At 53.7% G+C, this 20,636-nt stretch overlaps 3 protein-coding genes across 6 annotated transcripts; 2 read left to right on the top strand and 1 right to left on the bottom strand.

Moving 5' to 3' along the window:
* The first annotated feature begins 49 nt into the window (after nt 1–49).
* TFPT (TCF3 fusion partner) lies at nt 50–2,667 on the top strand. Of its 2 annotated transcripts, none has more exons than XM_090048555.1 (5): nt 50–433; nt 1,167–1,237; nt 1,549–1,618; nt 1,784–2,023; nt 2,213–2,667. In XM_090048555.1, the coding sequence occupies exons 1-5, from the start codon at nt 194–196 to the stop codon at nt 2,345–2,347; spliced, it is 756 nt and encodes a 251-aa protein (XP_089904681.1). In that variant the 5' UTR covers nt 50–193; the 3' UTR covers nt 2,348–2,667. The 2 variants fall into 2 exon arrangements, with proteins under 2 accessions (XP_089904681.1, XP_089904680.1); XM_090048554.1 differs by having other exon boundaries at nt 1,763–2,023.
* A 1,553-nt stretch (nt 2,668–4,220) lies between these two features.
* NDUFA3 (NADH:ubiquinone oxidoreductase subunit A3) lies at nt 4,221–6,149 on the bottom strand. Of its 2 annotated transcripts, none has more exons than XM_090049175.1 (4): nt 6,001–6,149; nt 5,825–5,899; nt 5,290–5,367; nt 4,221–4,468 (listed from the first exon to the last, which is right to left on the bottom strand). In XM_090049175.1, exons 1-4 carry the CDS (start codon nt 6,014–6,016, stop codon nt 4,377–4,379), a joined length of 261 nt encoding a protein of 86 aa, XP_089905301.1. In that variant the 5' UTR covers nt 6,017–6,149; the 3' UTR covers nt 4,221–4,376. The 2 variants fall into 2 exon arrangements, with proteins under 2 accessions (XP_089905301.1, XP_089905302.1); XM_090049176.1 differs by having other exon boundaries at nt 6,030–6,089.
* Nucleotides 6,150–6,221: 72 nt separating this feature from the next.
* LOC149863747 (T-cell-interacting, activating receptor on myeloid cells protein 1-like) lies at nt 6,222–14,677 on the top strand. Of its 2 annotated transcripts, none has more exons than XM_090049173.1 (6): nt 6,222–7,156; nt 8,021–8,308; nt 10,137–10,424; nt 12,965–13,255; nt 13,631–13,766; nt 14,208–14,677. In XM_090049173.1, exons 1-5 carry the CDS (start codon nt 7,078–7,080, stop codon nt 13,759–13,761), a joined length of 1,077 nt encoding a protein of 358 aa, XP_089905299.1. In that variant the 5' UTR covers nt 6,222–7,077; the 3' UTR covers nt 13,762–13,766; nt 14,208–14,677. The 2 variants fall into 2 exon arrangements, with proteins under 2 accessions (XP_089905299.1, XP_089905300.1); XM_090049174.1 differs by having other exon boundaries at nt 6,223–7,477.
* Nucleotides 14,678–20,636: the final 5,959 nt, after the last annotated feature.

The following is a 20,636-nucleotide window of genomic DNA, read 5'->3' as shown; positions in this document are numbered from 1 at the left end:
CTAACCCGACCAGCGCGCACCCATCCAACACCGCTCGTCCTGCATCATTAGTGCGCGCCCACCCTCTAACAACCCCCTCTTGCATTTTTCACTGGGCGCCGCCCCTGACGCGCCACGTGCGCCATCAGTGCGCGCCTGGTCCGTCTGCCCCTTCGTGTCATCAGTGGGCCCCCGTCCCCCGAGCCGACGCACCATGGCCGGGGTTGGTTTTGAGGAGTTCTCGGCGCCACCGGGCTCGGAGCTGGCGCTTCCGCCGCTCTTCGGGGGCAACATCCTGGAAAGCGAGCTGGAGACCGAGGTTGAGTTCGTGGACGGTGGCCTGAGCGGGGACGCACTGCCCGAGGACGAGGAGGAAGAGGCGCTGCAGCGGCAGCGCGAGCTGGCTCGCAGGAAGGTGCAGGCGCTCGGCCGCCGCTGTCGGGAGATCGAGCAGGTGCGGCTGGGTCCGTCTTGGGGCAGCAGCTGCCCCCCCTCACACCATCTTGTCTCGATGCCCAGGACCTCCTGCTTTCCAGGCCTGGCCCCAGGAAGCTGAGTGCTCGTAGCACCTCACAGAGCCATGGCAGAGAAGCCGGGCTGAGCCGGATCCCTGTGGTCACACCTGCTCCAGCCCTGGCCTGGGGTAACCTCAACCCTGTCTGTGCCACCCCCTACACACACCCATAGCTTGACCTCTCAGCAGAGGGAAGATATAACACCAGGCATTACACCCAAACCTGCCACAGGTCAAGCAGGGGAACCACAGCAGCCAACATCCTGCTGTGGTAAAAGGTGCGCTCTTAAGATCCCAGGTAGAGGCTGCGTCACTGCTACAAAGGAAGGTAACAATCTCCCAGTCTCCTAGCAGAAAGGCAGGGAGAGGGCAATCGGCAAAGCCCAGAAGCCAGAGAAATCCCCACAACAGAACACAGGCATAGATACACCTCAGTTATTCCCTACCAGTCATTGTCCCAGCCTCTTTCTGAGGTTGGTGAGAAATGGGCACCTACTGTTCTCCATGACCTGTATCACTGGAGGCAGCTGCGTTCCAGACCCCACAGATAAGAGTCCATCGGGTTTCCTACACCAGAGCCATCCCTGCTAGGCCAGAGGGCAGTGGCCAGGGAGGCAGGTCCAGATCAAAAGGTAGCTGAAGGCCTCATGCATGCCTGTGTCCTTGACTCCAGGTCAATGAGAGGGTGTTGAACAGACTCCACCATGTGCAGAAGATAACACGGCGCCTCAAGCAGGAGAGGAGGTGAGGGTGCAGCCAGCTCCCAGCTTCAGAGGAGGCAGGTCCCTCCCTGCCTGTGCCCACTGCTATGGGGTCTGCATGGTGCCAGAAAAGGCCTGTGACAGCTACAGCTCATGGGGAACACACTCGTATCCTTTTTGCTAACTGCTGGTTCTTTGACCTGTTTGTGAACAAGTACACTTAGCAGCTCTGGGCCTAGGCAGTGCCCAGCCCAACAGGGCCCTGATTTCTGCCAGTCTGTGTCCAAACAGTGGCCACTGCAGGAAGGCCCTGGTTTTGGTGACTCTCTCACAACTGCTCTACATCCCCTGCAGGTACCTCATGAAAATCCTGGATTCTTATGGAGATGACTACAGACAGAGCCAGCTCACCATCGTCCTCGAGGTAGGCAATGCCTTTACCCACAGTATGGGGTGGGGAGGGCTCTCAGAGTTGTTTCATCCCCAGGCATTATGCATGATTGTTGGCTTTGTGCATTATCATCCCATCACTGGAAGGAATACTCTCCCTCCCTCTTACTTCAAACAGCCCCCCTTTCTCTGCACCCAGGATGAAGGCAGCCACAGCACAGATGTGCCAACCCCTGGAAACACAGAGAATGAGCCTCCTGAAAAAGAGACCCCCCGGCGATTTCCTGGCCCCCCACCTACTGGCCTGGAGCCTGAAAGCCCCTCACCTGCAGAGGCCCCCAGCGGGAAGAAGCGGCGGCGACATGGCCGTGAGGACAAGGAGCAGAGGGGCCGGCGGACAGCCCCCTCCCTTCTCACCATGGATGACTTTCCTGTCCAGGTACTGGCTTGGTTCCCTGCCTTTGCTCCCACAGTTGAATCCTGCTGCTGGGGCATAAGGGGTACAGAGAATGGCCTGTTGGGAGGCAGCTAAATGGACCTGGGGGTTTGTCAGGTCTTACTGGGGGGGAATATGGTGCTGCATGGGCCCATAGAAGCTACTTCTTTGAAACACATCTTCCTCTTCAAGGTCAAAGCAGAGGATGACTTTCCATGCAGCCAAGACGACGTCCTTGCCCCCAGCTGGAACCAGCCCAGCCCTCCTGACAAAATGCTTCACTATCCCAAGTTCTCCAGCCCTGGGGGCTGCTCTGATTTTGACTGAGTCTCCCTGGAAGTGACTGGGCTGTTGGCATCACCCCATGGAGGACTAAAGGAGGATTAGTGCAGGGAACTGGCATCCCTTCCTACAAGCCTGGATATTAACTCCTCCTGTACCAGTAACTCTGCTTTGGTTGACGGTTAAGGGATAGGAAGAGAGCAACAGACTGTGCAGCCAGCTGGGAGAAGGTGGGGACAGCTCATAGGTCAGTCACCACCTGGACTCACAGAGATTCTGAATCTGCAGTTACTTTAGGCATAGAAGTCTGTGGCAGAAGGAGCTGGTGTCTGTTTAATCCCAGTACAATAAAGAGATGGACAATGGCTGTGACTGGACAATGGCTTAAAAACATGTAATGCTCCCTCCGATCTAGCTCATTATAGTAGGCTTTAATCTACCACTGCCTTCCCCAAGCTGGGAGTCCAGCTGGACATGTCCTGAAGAGGAATACTGTGGTCTTGTTTCAGGACACAGGACATTTGGTTGGAGTCAGGCTTCTAGTATTCCCACTTGCTCAAGAGAAGGGAAAGGAAGACAGTAGTAAGAGCAGGGACAGGGCTACTGAAAGCTGGGTTATCTGTTTTCTCTCCAGCTCGCAAGTGGGATCTAAGAGTCAGGACTCCTTGGTTCCATGCATGGCTCTATGGTCTTTCTGGTCCTTTTGTTTTGGTGTGGCAGCTCTGTGCCTGATGGGACTCTTGTTTAAGATTTGAAGCCCTCCTGTGGCACCACTGTCTTTGGAGATGGGACAGGAGAGAGGGAAGGGAGAAGAATGGAAGCCAGCCAAGCTGGGTGCTAGTCCCAGCTCCCTGCAGGGATAAAACCACAGTAAAAATCCACATAGAGAAGGTGGACTGGAAGAGACCTCCAGAGGTCATCTAGGCCAGTGTTTCTCAACCTGTGGGCTATGACCCAAGTGCGGGTCACAAAAATATATGAAAGAGTTGCAAACAAACTTTAAAAATGGATCAACAAAATTGAGAAAAGTGTGGGAAACTGGCTTTTCCCTTGCAGGCTGATGGACTTCCAGCCTGCAAGGGGCTGCTTGGGCCCTTTCTCCCACCCTACCTCTCACACCCACCTTCTTCCCCACACACTGGGGAGCAGGGGACAGTGGGTCAGGAGTGAGGGGGTACTGGATCTGGACAGGCCATTGATATTTACAAATTGGTCCTGGTACAAAAAAGGTTTAGAACCACTGATCTAAGCCATCCCCTTACCTGAAGCAGGATCATCCACACCATCCTGTACAAATGCATTGTCCAACCTCTTAACAAAACTCTGCATCAGAGCTGACTGCAACCACAAGATGTAACACCCTAGTCCAGTGGTGCTCAACCTTCTAGCCCCACAGGTCAGATGAGTAACTTGAGGGCCAGATAGAGAGCTCTCACATGCTGGGATTGAGCCCAGTGCTGCCACCTCCTGCCCTGTACACTAGGATCAGGCCCTGGCACCATCCTCTCCTACTGGGATAAGGCTCCAGGAGCCTGGTGTCACCCCTCCCACATTCTGGGATTGGGCTACAGGGACCCAGTACTACCACCACCCACTGCTGTATGATAGGATTGGGCTATGGGAGCCCAGCAATGTCCCCTCCCATCCCCAGTACATAGCGTCTAAGTCCCCACAGATCTGCAAATTTGGCAACAAGAATGGTGCCATCACTCCCTTGCCACCACATTTCCAGACCCCTTGGGAGCCCTATAGGTTGGCTCTGGCCCGTGGGCTCAGCACCCTTATCCAAATCTAAAAATCAAGGGACCTGATTTTAACCTCTGCTGCTGTAGAGGTTGTAGGAAGAATGCCACAGCCCCAGCTGCAGAAGACAACAAGGGGCTGCTACAGTCCCCCTTCACTCACACAATACATGCTCTTCCTGGAAGTCAAATATTTATTAATCAGTGAACAAGAAGGACAAACCAAACCATTATTCATGACCAGCAAGGGGGCAGCAGACAGCACTGATGTGATGCTCTGGCTGTACAACCAACTTCACCAAGGGGGCATCAATTCACCCTTACTGGGCACCTCACATATTCTTCAGCCACTCCAAGCTGGGCCCTTCCTTGTCACAGGGGTGAGAAGGGATGTCTGGCATATTCCCATCATCTCGCACTGGCACTGAGGACCAAAGGAGCAAGTAGGGGAAGCTGAGAATAGGGGCAGGATTTGGGAGAGGCTGGGAGGAAGGGGGGCAAAAGCAGCCACTTGAATGCACAGCTGCAGGAGGATTTAAGGGGTAGCAACCCTGCTGAGTCAACTCCAGGGTTCAAGGGGTACTTGCCCCAGCAGTCAGTGCTATGCCCCTGCCCTAGCACCTTGGGGGCAGGAGACTGTCCACCATGCAACTAGGGTTGTCCCAGCTCACCAGGCCTGGGGGGCTCTGTACTATGTAGGGGAGGGACCTCAGTACCCAGTATCCTTCCCTTGATGCTTCTCCATTGCACTAGGTTGCAGGAAGGTGTTTGTGGGGGGAGGGAGTATATGCTTGCAGCTGTATGCAAGGGTGTAAGTGGGGGGAATAAGCGGGGAGGAGGAAATCAGTATGTGGTCTGTCACCCCAGCAGTCAGTACTGACCCCAGTACCCAGCACTGGGGGTGCTGTGCGGGATGCAGCAGACTGTGGGGGGTGGGGATGGGACAGGACTGAAGGAGGTACTTCACCCTGGCAAATCAGCCATGCAGTGAGGGGGTAATGGCTGGGCTTGGCTGGACTTCGGCAACATCAAGATTTCTGGGCTCCTGAAGTCATTTCTGCCCATGGCATCAGTCATTGAGCAGGAGCTGCTCAGACTGTCCCGGGGCAGAAGACAGTTAAGTGAGGCAACCATGAGGTTGGGAAGGACTCGGCCAGCTAGGGAGCAAGACAGACCTGAGGCCCCACAGAAGAAACACCCCCAGCCCCCCACAGACCTTTCCACAGGGGCCCCAGGTCCCCTTACCTGGATAGACATAGGGTGTGGCTCGGTTGGCCATTTCCGAGTACTTGACGTAGGGGCTGACAAAGGGCAGCACAATAGCTAGAAAGGAAAAACCCCAGGGCTGTGCTGAGGCCCAGTCTTCCACACAGCCACTCTCACCCCTCTTTTCAAACTCCAGGCATCCCAGTAGGCTCACAGGCGGGGGGGGGGGGGGTGCCAGCCCTCAACTTCCCCATGGGTCTCAAGCACATGAAGGACTGAAGCCACCCTTGGGGCCACGCCTCATCATAGGGGCCTCAGGGCTGCAGCCGGGACCGGACAGTCCCCGAGTGCTGTGACCAGACCTCGACGCCGAGGCTGCCGGTGCCCGCGGTCAGCCCTGGTAGGGTCAGGCAGGGGAAGCGGGGCCGCTCGGAGAGGGCAGCGGGGTGGGGGCGGCGCTGGGAGAACCCGGGCGCCCTGCACGCATTCCCACTGCGACCGGGGCCGGGACGGGCCCTTCCGGGAGGCCGGGGGCGCGGGTCCCCGCAAGCCCGGCTCGGCCCGCGCCGCTCACCCACGCTGCTGATGCCGGCGGAGACGACGAGGACGGGCTGCTTGGCCCACGCCATCTTCAGGAAGGAGACGATCTCTGCGGGCAGAGCGCAAAGGGTTAACGCGGCCCTGGGAACGTCTCAAACCGCAGGCGCCCCGGCCCCGGCCCCGGCCCCGGCCCCGCGCCCGGACACGCACTGTCCAGCACCACCATCTCTCCGGCTAACCCCGGCGCCCTCACGTCCTTGGTCCGGCCGCTTGGAAGCAGGGCCTGGAGACAAGCCCCGCCCCCGCCAGGCCCCGCCCACCACGCGGCGTCCGGGGAGTTCCCTCCCAGGCCGGGGAAGGGGCGGGGCGATCCCATTGCCTTAGCAACCCTCCCTCCGCCCCTTCCCGGGGGTATGGTTCCTCCCCCGCCGGCTCCCGTGAGTCAGCGCAGCGGGGATTTCGGCGCTCGGACCGCCTAGGGGTTCCCCGTGGGCCCGGCCTGGACGCTTGAGGCTCCTATGATGAGGCGTGGCCCTCGCGGGGCACCGGCGGCCTCGGCCTCCAAGGCTGGGTGCGGGGCTCGGGGCCATACGGTGTCGGCCATGTGACGAGACACATGGCCGGCTCCGTGCCTCAGTTTCCCCCTCTCCAGGCAGAGCGATCCGTCCTTTGCTAGCAGGGCCCTGGGACCCCCTGGGCCACGGGGCTGCAAGGGACCTCGGAGGTCGCCCAGCCCAAACCCCCACCCAAGGTAGGACGGTCCCTGTGCCAGGGCCAGCTTCCAGCCTCTTACCCTGATGCGACCCCAGACCTAACACCAGCACCTGCCGCGGCCTCGCCCTCACGTCTGCGCTGCCTCTGGCAGAACATGGACCTGGTTCCAGTCAGGATCTGTGAAGGACGCCTGGGTTCTCTTCCAGCCCCCGCCATCCAGCTCCGCAGCCACAACTGCTCTCCCAGAGAGCCCAGGTGGCTGGGCATCCCCTGTTCTAGCCCACCAGCCCCTGCCAGGACTCACCGTTGCACACAGCACATGCCAGGCAATCTCCTTACTGAGGTCTGGGTGCAGGACTTGGGGACCATCAAGTCCTGGCTGCAGCCCCTAGGCCTGATGTAATGACAAGACTGGCTCCCTCCATGCCTCAGTTTCTCCCCCTCAGGCAGGACAATCCATCCTTGCCAGCTGAGCCTGGGAGACCGAGGCTACAGGGACCCTCTAAGAATTAAAAAGCAGTGGAAGAAGGGGCCTCCATTGGATCACCCAGCCCAGCCCCTGCCTGAGGCAGGATGGCCCCTACCTCAGCCATCCTGTACAAACCCATTGTCCAACCTCTCAGCAAAGCCACCCAATCCACCCTGGCACAACGTAAGTCCTGCCACCTCAGGGGCCCAATTTCAGTTAGGATCTGTGCAGCCCCAGACATGAGGGCCCTGATCTTAATGCCCTGCCACTGACAGCAATGTAGCCTCCCTTCCCTCCCAGCCCCTGCAGTGGGTCAGTTCCCAGCCACCCCACTTCCCCTGTCAGATGGGGAAGTTTTCCATGGAGGTTGATGGCTCATTTCCTGGAGCCGGGTGCAGACAGCGTCCCGGGTGCTGCAGAGCCATCCTATCCCTCCAGTTCCCCTTTGCTGGCTCCTGTTGCCCACCATGCCGTTAACACTGCCTCTCCTGCTCTTGACTGTCTGTGAGTTCTCCGAGTCCCTGACTCGTGGCTGAAAAGCGGGTTAGAGCAGGGAAGCTGGAAGCCAGGACTCCTGGGTTTTATCCCAGCTCCCGGAGAGGAGTGGAGTGTGGTGGGCTAGAGTTGAGAGACAAGCAAGGGTAAGGGGGCTGAAAGCCAGCATGCCTGGGTGCTATCTCTACTCTGGATTCAGAGGAGCTAAAGTGGGGGCTGGGGGTGGGGCTGGGAGCTAGGACTCCTGGGTTCTGTACCTCTGGGGCAGAACCCAGGAGGGTCTGGTGGGCAAGAATAGGCTGCTGACTTTGAGCTCAGCCACCTCCCCGCAACCCACTGTGGGGCAGGGGAAGCCAGGTTGTGGTAGATGCCACAGGGCAACTGTAAATACTGTAGAAGGTGGTCGGAGGGGGACTGGGAGGCATGGGGAGATCTGTGAGAAAGGGTGGAAGGCGTGGAAGTGCAGAGGAGGGAACTTGTGGGGAGGGCAGGGGGTTCTGAGGGCATCCCTCCCCTGTGCCATGCCCACTCTCTTGCCCATTCTCCCTCCAGCCCTGCCTAAGCCATCCATTTTCTGGGACCAGGCCCCAGGGGCCGAGGGTGGGTACCAGCTCCACTGCTCGGCCCCAAGGGATTTCACAGGTGCCTGGTTCATCCTGCACCGGGACAGTACCCCAGGCACTGTGGCTGAGGAGCAGGCCCCAGCAGAGGGATCAGAGGTCACATTCTTCCTGCCTTACATCAGCCCAGGTGAACAGTACCGCTGTAGCTATCGGGCCTGGGACGCAGCAGGGGAGCAGATGGAATCCCTGCTCAGTGACCCCACTAACATCACCAGTGGTGAGTCCCATGGGCGTCACCTTGGGGGCAGGGAGGTCTCAGTGCCCAACCCAGATGCCAGAGTGGATGGGCCCCTCTGTGGGTGGACCTAGGGTTTTCAAAAGGGGGGTGCAGATGGTGTGGCACATCATCACATGGGACACATCACATGTTTTTCTCCAGTTAGAGAGAAGCTAGATACTTTACTAATATGCGGAGGGGCTAGCACCATACAAGTATAACCACTGGAACAGGCACGGATCTGTTAGATTATATATAACGACTAACCAATTGCCCGTCAAGAATGATGGGGGAAGGGGGCTGAGATGGAGTGCCACCAACTAACACCCCACGTTGCTGCTGTTCTGCCTCTTGCAGGGACCAGCGCGGCTGGCCTCGGCTCCCCCACCCTCTCTCCGATCCTCGGCGCAGCTTCAGAATCAAACCTGCACCTCAAGCTGTGGACAAGCAAAACTCGTGACATGGGTGACACTGTTTGTGTTAAGGCACAGCAAAGTGAAAGCTGCAAGGATAATAGCCCCTGCTGTGGCCACAAAGCCCACCAGCTGTTGAAGAGATAGGTGCAGGGGTTCTGAGTTCTGGGGCCCTGCACCCCTAGCTGGTGACACACAAAACTTGTGACATGGGTGCTGGTGCAACTGACTGTCTCTGTCTTGGGGCAGTTGATTGTCTGTATTGATTATTTCCTCTCCTTAGTCTGTGGTTTTGTAGGTGTTAATTGTTGCTAATTAACTGGTTGCATTAGCTAGCAATTGTGTATTGAGCTGGTCTGAGTGAATCATGATTGATTGGTAACTGGTAACACAGTAGCTTAGCAACTAGGCCTGCAGTAGTTTCCCCCCCTCCACTTCCCCCATGCCCCAGCCCCAATACAGACACAGTTGCACAAGCACCCATGTCACGAGTTTTACCTGTCAGCAGCTAGGGGTGCAGGGCCCCAGAACCCCCCTGCACCGATCTTCTTGACAGCTGTTAGGCTTTGTGGCCTCAGCAGGGGCCACCACCCCTGAAGTTTTCAGCGCACTGCACCTTAACACATACAGGGTCATCTGTGTCACGAGTTTTGCCTGTCAGGAGCTTGAGGTGCAGTTCCCCCCAAACCCCTGCACCAATCTTCTTGAAACTTGGCAGGCTTTGTGGCCTTACCGGGGCAACCACCCCTGCAGTTTTCACCCCCATGTTGTAACACATAGACGTGATATGAGTTTTCTTTCATGAATTTGGGGTGCAGTTCCCCCTGAACCCCTGCATCTATCACCTTGACACTTTGCAGACTTCATGCTCTCAGCTGAGGCTATCATCCCTGCAAATGTCATCCAATTCAGACAAAAAAACAACAGTTATAGATATTTCATTGATTCCCCATTATACCCTATGACTGGATCTCCGAAGCAGCTCCAAAGTGCTTCGGAAGCTCCAAACTGCTTTGGAAAGCCTAATGAAGCCAGCACTTTGATCCAAGCATGCTGCTTCAGACGCCGAAGTGTCCAAAGCTTCTCCGGATCTGAAGCACAGTCCAAAGCCTTGCACAGCCCTAATAAGCAGGAATCAGGGAGATGACAATGAGCCATGGAGTCAATTGACTTTCTCTGCTCTGTCTGAGTAGAAATGCTGCTGCCCCTCCAAGGCTGTTGTTTTTAAAGTTTGGGTGGAGCAGGAAGCAAGGGGGATGTGACTAGCATTGCACCACTCTGGACCTGCCCCAGAACTCATGGGGTTGATCTGGGTGCAGCAGGAAGCGGATGGGGCATTGGGTTGGGTGGGCCTGTGGGTCTCTGGACTCATCACATGATCCTTCCTGACTCCCTCCTCCCCATCCTGAGTGCAGACCGCTTCCCCAAGCCCTCCATTGCTGTCAGGCCTGGCACAGAGGTTCTGCCCGGCCAGGCATGGACAATCCAGTGCTGGGCCCCATATCCAGGCATGAGTTTCGTCCTGTACCGGCAGCGGGAGTTCTGGAGGGAAGAGGCACCCCAGGGTGAGCCCCCCACAGCTGAGTTCCACCTGAGTGAAGCAAGTGCTGCTGACGCAGGGAGATACACGTGCTACTACCACACTACGGCTGAGCCCTTCATCTGGTCCAATGCAAGTGACCCCGTGGAACTGAGAGTCACAGGTAGGGGCTTGGCAATGGGGCAGGGGCCTTTCCCCTGCAGGGGATGTTGGCCCTATTCCAGCCCCAGGGCTGGGGAACTAGCTGGCTCAGAGGGTAGGAATGAGGCAGGAGCCTTTCCCCTCTCTGAACCTTTTTTCTCAGTTCATTTCCAACGTTTCAGACACACGACACATAAAGCCTGTGTTCTTTCCATCCCCTTCTGCCTCTCCGCACTGCCCTCTCTTCTTCCTTCCTTCCCCCCTTTCCTAGTTTTGTATTTAAATTACTACTTCTGTTGAATATCCTGCTTCCTGCTTGTCCTTCCATAGCATCTGATTAAATGAGCCATATCTCATGAAAGCTTGTGCACCTCTGATTCACTTGGTCTATAACATTTTACTCAAAGGTCCCCTTCATTAGACTCAGGCCCCCCTCGGAAGATGCTGACTCTTTGTTTTGCTCATTTTTGCTACAAAAAAATAAATAGAACAGTTCTGCTGCTGCAAAGAATTCAGAAAGATGCCAACAGGGCAGAATGTTTTTAACACCATGGATTCCTATTTGGTACCTCTGGGTTTATCTTGTGAATGATATTTTTGCACACCTAACAGTGCATTGTGCAGCACCCCACAGCACCTTTGAAAGGATGTCAAGGCACCGCAGAGTGACACAGCACTTTGGTTGAGAATCACTGGTCTGTAAGGCCCCCAGTGCACATTACACTTAGGACATGATTTACTAATGAATCACATCTTAAGTTGTTACCCGGCCATATGTTAATGCAGTTAATAGTGTCAGAAAATGAGGAATAAGCCATAAAATTATTATACAAAAAATGTGTAGTAACTTTGTTGTTGGTTCCTATCACACCATTAAATGAACATGCAGCCAGGCTGGGACTCCCAGCTGTGGGGTGAGCTTCTGTGGCTGGGAGGCCATTCAGCTGATGGACCTCCCAGCCTGGGATTGTGATCCCAGGCTCCCCCTACACTAACAGTAAGGTGTGACGGGAGCTAATGCTGTATCCTACAATCAGGCCTCTTGCTATGCACATGTGGCATGGAAGGAAGTGCAGTTGTAGGATCCCATCATACCTTTACCTGCACATCTGCCAGGGGTCCTCTTTACCTTGTCTTCTGCTTGGTGTGACTTGGTGGGTGATGCTAGTTACAGCCCAGTCCAGGGTATTGCTATGGAAGAGCTTTGCCACCAGATGGCAGGGAAGCCTTGAGAAAGGTTATATGAGGATGAAGCTGGCTGGCAGACCTGTAGACCCATGTAGTTGGCTCCTGTATAGAGTTACTTCTACTTCCCAAAGCATAGTATTATCCCAGAGTGCAGTGTTGTAGCCCAGGGCAGGGCTGTACATTGTGCGATCACTCGACACTTATACCAGAGTGCAGGCAGATTACCCCAAAATAAAGTATCTCCTGTCTGTGTCCCAGGAGGCAGGTATATCACTAAGAGAGATGGGGGAAGATTATGAATTGGTTGTACATGGTGATGGAAGATTGGCTAGGTCAAGGAGGGGATGCTTGAGTTACATGAGAATGGATGGAAGAACTTATTTGACACTGGTAAGGCCACACCTAGAAGACATATCCAGTTTTGGTGCCCCCACTATAGAAAGGATGTGGACAAATTGGAGAGAGTCCAATGAAGGGCAACAAAAATGATCAGGGAGCTGGGGCACATGACTTATGAAGAGAGTCTGAGGGAACTGGGCATATTTAGTATGCAGAAGAGAAGACTGAGGTGGGATTTAATAGTCTTCAGCTACTTGAAGGGGAGTTTCAAAGAGAATGGAGCTGGACTGTTCTCAGTGGTAGCAGATGACAGAAAAAACAGGAATAATCTCAAGTTGCAACACAGGAAGTTTAGGTTAGATATTAGGAAAAACTTTCTCACTGGGGGAAAGGGTAGTAAAACACTGGAACAGGTTACCCAGAGAGGTTGTGGACTCTCCATCCTTGGAGGTTTTTTAACAGCTGAGTAGAACAAAGCCTTGGTTAGGATGATATAGTTGGGGATGGTCCTGCTTTGAGCAGGAGCTTGGACTAGATGACCTCCTGAGGTCCCTTCCAACCCTCATTTTCTGTGATTCTAACAGGTGGAGGGGGTGTAAGAGGGGTGTGTATGGGAATACATTAATGGTGCTTGGCGAAGGAAAGCTGTGTTTAAGGTTGGTTGGATGAATGGATTGCAGGGGAGGAGGGCTGTGGATGGGAACATGGAGATTAATGGCTACATGGGAGGAGAGATGGGTGGATACATGGAGGGATTATGTATGATGCTTGCATGGATTCCTTAGGGCCCACTCCCAGAGCCTGGAGTAAGGACTGTTGGCTAACTGCTTTCCAGTGTATTGTGGGAGCCCTGCATTTCCTTCCTATCCCTTAGCCCTCAGCACCATGGCCATGGAAAACCTCCCAGTGCTTGTGGGGTTGAGCTATGGTTCCACTGCAGGCTAGTGACCCCACTAAGGTATCAGGTCTGGCTGGCCACAGCAGCAGCAGAGGGTACAGTCATGGTGTGGTGGTCACAGTGTCTTACTATTCCAGATGTTCCCAGCGCCCAGGAGAAGCTTGTGGACACAGCCGGGAAGCTCCGGGTGAACTGCTCCATGCCCTTTACTGACTCTGTAAGGGGCTGGTTCTACCTCTACCGTGATGGAGATCTGCTGCCCCTGGCCTGGATCACAGCTTTCCCAGTGGATAATGCTCCAGCTGGCTTCAGTCTCCCTGAGGAGGAGGCTCTGAGCCCTGGGGGGGTCTTCATCTGCCGCTATGGGATGGATGAGCCTGAGGCCAGAGCCAACATGACTCTCAATGATACAGACACGTGGACCCAAGGTGAGTAGAGGATGGGGCAGTTGAATCCAGCAACTCAAGGATTAATCTGTGTGGCACTGTATGAACAGGATGGGCTAACATGCTGGTGGAGTCTTAGGAGAGGGACTCAGATAGAAAGGGGGTTATTCCCATTTCTGAGAAGGGTGAGTGAGGGATGGTAGTGGTTAGAGCAGAGGGCTGGGAGCCAGGACACCTGGGTTCTATAGCAGCTCTGGGAGGGGAGTGGGATCTGGTGGGTTAACAGCAGGGCTCTAGGAGCCAGGACACCTAGATTCCACATCAGGAAACCTGCATGTGGACTGGTTCCTTTGGAGGACCTGTGTGTTCTCTAATCGTGGGTGCTATTCTGTGTCCCATTTCCTATACCCTCTTCAGGTTCACACATCCAGGACACTGACTACACCAAGGCCAACGTGGTGCGGCTGGGGCTGGGGGCAGTCATTCTCCTGCTGGCCCTGCTCTTTGTGACCCATGCCTGCTGGGAGGAGAGATGCCCAGAGAGCTGAGCCTGGTAAGCAGGTCCTCAGAGACAGTTATGCTGAGGACTCCAGTATCCTCAAAGAGCTAGGATAAAACCCAGGTGTCCTGACAGGCCCCCCCAGACAGCTGGATTTTTGTTTTTGCTCCCTGCCATGGGTTGGGCACTGAGACCACACTGTCTTCTGTCTCTTACTGGATCCCTGATCCTCTCCCCCACCTCTTTGAAGAGCCCATGGAGGTAGGAGAGGGGCTGTCCCTTTCATGCTTCTAGCTCTCCTCTTCTGCTACCCCCAGTACTGCATGCAGTCTGGGATGTAGGTGGGAAGGAGACAAGAGCTGACACCCATTGATCATGGACAGCTGGACCCCCTCTTAGGGAAGCTATACGTGTGGTGGAGGAGGGGGAGATGAGGGGGATGTCTCTTGTTTCCATGCTGGCCCCCATGACTGTGTTCTTTCTCTCTCCCTGCAGAGGTTCATAGACCTGGCAATGCAGCTGACAAAAGGAGAAGACTGCTCACCCCAGACAGCCCTCTGCCAGGGTCCCCACCCCCTAAGGCCCAGAGGAGTCACCTCTGGGGCTCCTATCAGTCTGAGCTCCACAAGATATCCCTGCTAGGGTGTCCTCAGTCTGAGCTACTGCAGCTCCCTCCCCACTCCACTACTGTCATTCTCTTCAGTTCAGGTTTCTGTGGCCCTGTCTCCCCAGACTCTGCTGCAACTTGGCTGCTGCTGCCCAAGTCTGTCTCGGATGAAGGCTCAGGGCAGAAGGCCTGGAGTCACCAGCCCTCCACAGCTTAAGACCTGCAGGTCTCCCAGCTAGGAGAGGATAAGCCTGGAGAGAGGAAAGGAAAGCCGTACTTGCATGGTACTTCTCACTGCCCCTGTGTTGCATGGACAAGGGACAGGGCTTTAATAAAGACAAGGGGATGCCTCAGGGTATATGCATGTGTCTCATGTTTCACTCTGCCCTCTTCCCCAATCTGGTGTCCTCAGTATGCTCAGGCCCTGGCTGAGATCAGGGTCCCTGTAATACTGGGTGCAACACAGACCCTAGATGAGGCCTTCACTTCCTGATACAGGTGGGGGGCCACAGCAGCAGCAGAGGAGAGAAGGCAGGTGGACCAACAGCACTCACTTCCTAAGGGTGAGGAGTGGGGTTCCCTCTTGTAAAGAGCCTGAGAGGAAAGCCCCCCATCTCTCTGTGGCCTAAATCTGTGCTAGTCTTGCTAAAGACTCAGCAATCAGGCCAGAAATTATCTACATGCCTCCTTCATGAAAAGATCTCATGGTGTTTCAAATGAGGTGGTGACATTGGGGTGGAGATTGGCATGGGGTGGATTGGAACTTCCTTGGAGTCCGAGCCAATGACCAATTCCATGGATGGGCATCTCTCCTTCCAGTGCCAGGGGCCATCTTTCACACTTTCACATGCAGAAACCTTCAAGCAGAGCTCAATCAGGCCCTTCTTTAATCCATGTTGGTCTCCCAGTGGATAGAAGATCTCAGAGTGCCACTCCCCAGTTTTCATCCAGAAGCTGTCATAAGATGGCGTAAACCCCATATGGGTAAGAGACAGCCTAGGGATCCTTCACCCCAAACATTAGTGAGCTCCTGAAATCTTCACCTCCCAAATAGAAAGTGAGCCGCACTAGGTGAACCTCGAGACCCCACCTCAGCCCTGCACTGGCTATGTGCACCTTTGCCCCTGAACATCATTCCAAATTGAGGGTCAGCTCTCCCAACACTGAGTTCACTCCCAAGCTTAACTTTGAAATTGAACCGCCTTATCAGAATTCACCCAGCATTTGTTCAGTCCACTGAATCTGAAATTGGCTTACACCAAACTTGGCCCCAACCATTCATTCCCAACTCAGTCCCTTGCCCTCAGAAGGAGACCTCCACTGTCCCTCATGATTCCTTCACTAGGAACATGGATATTAATGGCTATATGGGAGGAGGGATGGGTGGATGCATGGAGGGATTATGTACAATGCCTGCATGGATTCCTTAGGACCCACCCTCAGAGCCTGAAGTGAGGGCTGTTGGCTCTGCTGGTGTGAGAGGCAGCACTCACATCTTGGCACTTTCAGAGATTGACCCTGTGCTGGGTCTGGCCCAGTGCCCAGTCCCATGAGGACTAAGGCCCTACTAAGACTGGAGGGGGATGCAGCTAGTCAGGGCAGCTGAGATCTTGGATTGTTCTGAACATGACAGATCAAGTCAGGACTCAGGAGGAAGCTGGCAGACACAGGGGGAAGCTGAGGACACTGGGCCTTCCTCAGTCGAGGTCGCTTCCCACAGTTCCTCAATCAGGGACCAATTCAGGCCAGGGCTGGAGGTATTGGTGGTGGTGGTGCTGTGCTCATCATGGTTGAACTCCTTATCCTGTTCCTACACAAGTAATCAGACAGCAAGGCGTGTGCCCATCAGGGGACCCGAGGCCAGGGAAAACATCCAGGGAGGAGAGCTGAGACCAGGGCATGTGCCCATGCAGGGGATCTGAGACACAAAAATGGGATTCTGTTGCTGTGGGTTGTGACCCTCTCCAGTCTTCACCCCAAATTAAAGCCAGCCCTTCCAACCCCCACATCCAGACTCACCTGTCCAAGAGGTTACATCCTCAACACGCACCTGCCCCAAGATCCTGGGGGAATTAGGAAGCATAGGGCCCTTGGACGCAAGGAGGGGAGCAGACTGAGAGGATGAAAATACAAAGATGGGGCGGAGGGGAAAGCAACTGAAAAGGGGAAAGGCTTGATGGAGAAGACAGGGGTAGGGAGCAGGGAGCAAGGCCTAGAGGCCTGAAGAAAAGGCTGCAGGGAGGGGAACCCATGGGGAAAAGCCTGTACGGTTGAAACAGTTGCCCTGGTGAAGTGTCTGGGGACTCGCTCTTCAGGCAAGGATCAATATCATGTTCAGGAGGCAAACAAGGACTTGTCCCTCTATCCTGCTACCTCTGCACTTCTCTGTGTGCCCCATAGAGCACCTCAGGGGAATGGCTAGGGAGCTTCTGGCTCTGAGAGGAATGGAGCCAGAAGTAGCCTAAAAACAGCAGCCCGAGGCTGTCCCTCCTCTCTCAGGGCTGTGGAGAGAACCTAGGAGTCCTGGGACCCATTGCTCTGATCTCTGATGCAAGGACTGGAGGTACCTTACTACGTGTGCCCCAAACACAAACACAACCTCTGCCTCCTGTCTCCAGTATATCATCTGCTCACTAAGGTGATGCAAAAAATTGCGGTCCGTTTCTTGGAGGCCACTAAAATCACAGACACACACTCATTAGATGGCACAAAAGGTGTATTTGCAAATAGGGTCAGAGCAGAGTCAAAAACTCAGATTACTCTGAACCCACCAAGGAATTTTGCAGGCTGTATTTATCTTTTTCCTCCTGGGCACATGTGCAGAAACAGGAACTCTTACAGCTTATTTCCGTTTCATACAAACATACATGTGGTTACATCACTACATCCATCGCATGTATAGTATAATTAACTATTTAAGTATGCAGGGCAGAGAGGTAAATATGCATCAGCTAATTGAGCATGCTCAGAGAGCACTATAGGTCACTAAGAGTTTAAACCCCCCCCCTTTCAAGGACACAGTCAGTTGAATTCCAGCTTCTGTAATCTGCATGAGAAAGGCTAGGGAGAAGCTGGGGGAGAGTCTGCGATTTAGTATAAGAAAAGCTGTGGCAAGGCTGGCCAAGGAAAAAAGTCCTTGGCAGTGTTTCTTTCTTATCAGGTGCAAGATGCAAGCTGTGCATTTCTAACAATACTCCATTTCTATCAATATTCCCCCCTCTAGATGCTTTCTGCTTCCCATTTTTATTTAGGCAGATTAAGATAATTATGAGGAATTTTTTTGAGTACCATGACTTTTGCTACAGTCTGCGCTTTGAGGGGGACTGCTGCAACTTGCATCCCTTCAACTGTGGTGGTTATCAATCTTTTTGAAGCAGGTGTCTTCATCATACGGGGATGATTGTGGAGTGGATGGGTTACATTTCATCCATGTGGAGTTTGGGAGCTTAACAGCAGTAGAATTCCATTGACCTGCATACTTGCTGCAATTAAGGGCATAACAGGTAGTGCATGTTTGGACCCATTTCAATGTCTATGTCCCAAACTTTTCCCTGTACTATTATTGCTAATACAGTACTCTCCTAATGCCACTTGGGAAAGATTCTAGTTGCGGTTTTTATCTCATTCTTGACTAGTACTCTTAACATCCGCCTTATTACTTACCAATCATTTTGGGGCCAAAGGAAAAGCCCTCCAAGGCCACTGTTCTCCGGCCTCTCGGAGTCCCCCACAGGCCCAGCAGTTGGTAAGATTGAAGGTACCTGCAATTTTTTCCATCATGTCAACATACAAATTTGTCCCTGGGGGAGCAATTGGGGGAAGCGGGGATATAGGCTGGCGGCTAGGGCTGCTCAATCTTGCTTTTCTTACTACATAGATAACAACAAAGCATATTAAGATTCCCACCATATTCTCCCTTTCTTGAGATCAAATACAGCCTAAACTTTTTCTTTTTACTTTCTTGTCTAATTTTCTGAACTTTGATTAAGCCGTCTCAGGCGCACTTGGAGATCACCAGTAGGTTTACAGCTCCACTTGCTGGCTTCTTGTTCCGAGGACGACTCAGCTTCCGGAGTGAGTTTGTCCTGGGAGTTGGTGTCTTCTGACGCTCGTGGATGTTGTTTCACACGGGTATGGTGTATCCAACGGTCATGGCCAGCGATCTTTACAGCGGTGTGGGTTGTTAGAAGTACCTGGAAAGGGCCACTCCACCTCTCAGTCAAAGGTTCCTTTTTCCACCGCTGCACCAAGACCCAGTCTCCCGGGCAGAAGTCATGTACTGGTACGTCTAAAGGCAGACGCTGAAAGGAGGCTGCACGCCTGTGAAGAGAAGATAAGACAGACTGCAAAGCAATAACATACATATGAAGCTCGCTATTACCTAATTCAAAAGTTACATTTTCTCGCATCCCAGGGGGTAAGACTCGAGGGGGTTTGCCAAACATAATTTTATATGGGGTTAATTTAATGCCGCATCGGGGAGTGTTTCGAATGCAAGTAAGAGCTAGCGGCAATGCTTGAGGCCACTTAAGGCGTGCTTTAATACAGATTTTGGTGAGTAGAGTTTTTAAGGTCCTATTCATGTGTTCCATTTGTTCTGAACTCTGTGGTTTCTATGGTGTGTGTAGTTTTCAAGTGATCTTGAGAGCTTGTGTGACTTCTTGAATTACCTTTCCCACAAAGTGTTGTCCTTGATCCGACTCGATGGATTCAGGCAGAGAATACCGGGGAATGATCTCCTGCAACAAATACTTTGCTACTGTAGCCGCAGTGGCAGTCTTGGTGGGCCATGCCTCGACCCAACCAGAGAGCTGGTCTACCATGACAAGTAAAAACCCATGATGTCCGGACCGTGGGAGCTCGGCAAAATCAATCTGCCATGCTTGTCCAGGGTATGCTGCCCAGGGTCTACTTCCCATTGGCACAGGGGGTTTCCTTCGAGGGTTTACTTTCTGGCATGTGATGCACCTGGTAGCAATATGCTGAGCTTCTACATATAGCCCTGGGGCTACTGCTTGGCGGATCACTAGATCACCCATAGCCAAGCCTCCCATATGGGTTCTTGCATGGAGCTGTTGTAGCACCTCCCGAAGCAATGGCCTGGGTATCATGACCTTTCCTCCTGGTACTATCCACCACCCCTGGGAGTTCTTTTTTGCACAACTTTCTGTGCAAATTTATCTTCTTCAGGGGAATACTGCGGGACTAAATCCCGGACGTATGGCCATATGGCATGGGACAAGGCCCGCCTGGATACTTCCTCCGCTTCTCCACCAATAAATACGGCTTCCTCTGCTGCCGCATCAGCCTTTGTGTTTTCAAGCTTATGCTTTTTCTCAGCAGCCTTCCCATGGGCCCGCACATGAATGACTGCTACCTCTTTAGGTTGGTGGAGTGCCTCTAGTAGCTTGATAATCTGGGGGCCGTTAGTAATTTTATTCCTAGAAGCCGTAATGAAACCTCTTTCTTTCCACAATAGTCCGTGCGCGTGGACCGTAGAAAAAGCATAGCGAGAATCAGTGTGTATATTAACTCGCTGGCCTGTCTCCAGCTGTAATGCTCGGGCGAGCGCAGCGAGTTCCGCGGTCTGTGCCGACCATGAGCTCGGCAATGACTCCCTCCATACTACCTTATTCAAGGTTACCACTGCAAATCCTGTTCGTCTTTTTCCATCGATGACAGAGCTGGAGCCATCTACGAAGTATTCAGCATCTGGGTCTTCAGTTGGGTCCTCAGCAAGATCAGGCCGCACCTGCGTGGTTTGATTCAGGACCTCAAGGCAGTCATGCGTCGGTTTCCCTGGCTCCGGCAGCAAGGTTGCAGGGTTCAAGGCTGTAGTAGGTTTGAAAGTAAGTCCTGGATTAGAGAGTAAAAATATCTCATACCGTGATTGTCTGGAGGGGTTGAGAAACTTTCCTCCCTCAGTCCCTAGAATCTGGGGAACTCCATGTGGGGTGTGTATTTTCATATCTGCACCCATGACTATCTTCTGGGCTTCTTCAATAACTACTGCTGTGGCTGCCACAGCCCGAAGACAGGCTGGCCACCCGAGTGCAACTGGATCTAGAACCTTTGAGTAATATCCCACGGGTCTCCAGGTTGGGCCTGATGGCTGTGTCAGCACCCCTGATGCAACCCCTCGATTTTCATGAACATACAGTCGATATAGCTTTTTACTATTTGGGATGGTCAGGGCAGGGGGGTGGGTTAATGCTGCCTTAAGCAGATCAAAGGCATGCTGCATTTCTTTATTTCATTTTTATTTAGTGAGACTCTCCTTAGTCAGTGAGTCATACAGTGATCTAGCCTTCCCACCA

Source organism: Crocodylus siamensis, chromosome 5 (genome assembly GCF_052110815.1).
Source record: "Crocodylus siamensis isolate JL-2025a chromosome 5, ASM5211081v1, whole genome shotgun sequence".
Classification (NCBI taxonomy): Eukaryota; Metazoa; Chordata; order Crocodylia; family Crocodylidae; genus Crocodylus; species Crocodylus siamensis.
The sequence above is the reverse complement of the archived record's forward strand: the minus strand, read 5'-3'. Positions and strand labels throughout refer to the sequence as shown.

Excerpts from the sequence above, each read along its gene's own strand:
- TFPT (XM_090048554.1), top strand. The coding sequence starts at position 194 with ATGGCCGGGGTTGGTTTTGAGGAGTTCTCGGCGCCACCGGGCTCGGAG. Across the intron at positions 434-1,166 it reads GCTGTCGGGAGATCGAGCAG|GTCAATGAGAGGGTGTTGAA; the intron begins GTGCGGCTGGGT and ends CCTTGACTCCAG. Across the intron at positions 2,024-2,212 it reads TGGATGACTTTCCTGTCCAG|GTCAAAGCAGAGGATGACTT; the intron begins GTACTGGCTTGG and ends TTCCTCTTCAAG.
- NDUFA3 (XM_090049175.1), bottom strand. Across the intron at positions 5,368-5,824 it reads CGCCGGCATCAGCAGCGTGG|CTATTGTGCTGCCCTTTGTC; the intron begins GTGAGCGGCGCG and ends TTTCCTTTCTAG. Across the intron at positions 4,469-5,289 it reads CACACCCTATGTCTATCCAG|TGCCAGTGCGAGATGATGGG; the intron begins GTAAGGGGACCT and ends TTTGGTCCTCAG.
- LOC149863747 (XM_090049173.1), top strand. The coding sequence starts at position 7,078 with ATGGCCCCTACCTCAGCCATCCTGTACAAACCCATTGTCCAACCTCTC. Across the intron at positions 8,309-10,136 it reads CCCCACTAACATCACCAGTG|ACCGCTTCCCCAAGCCCTCC; the intron begins GTGAGTCCCATG and ends TCCTGAGTGCAG. Across the intron at positions 13,256-13,630 it reads TACAGACACGTGGACCCAAG|GTTCACACATCCAGGACACT; the intron begins GTGAGTAGAGGA and ends TACCCTCTTCAG.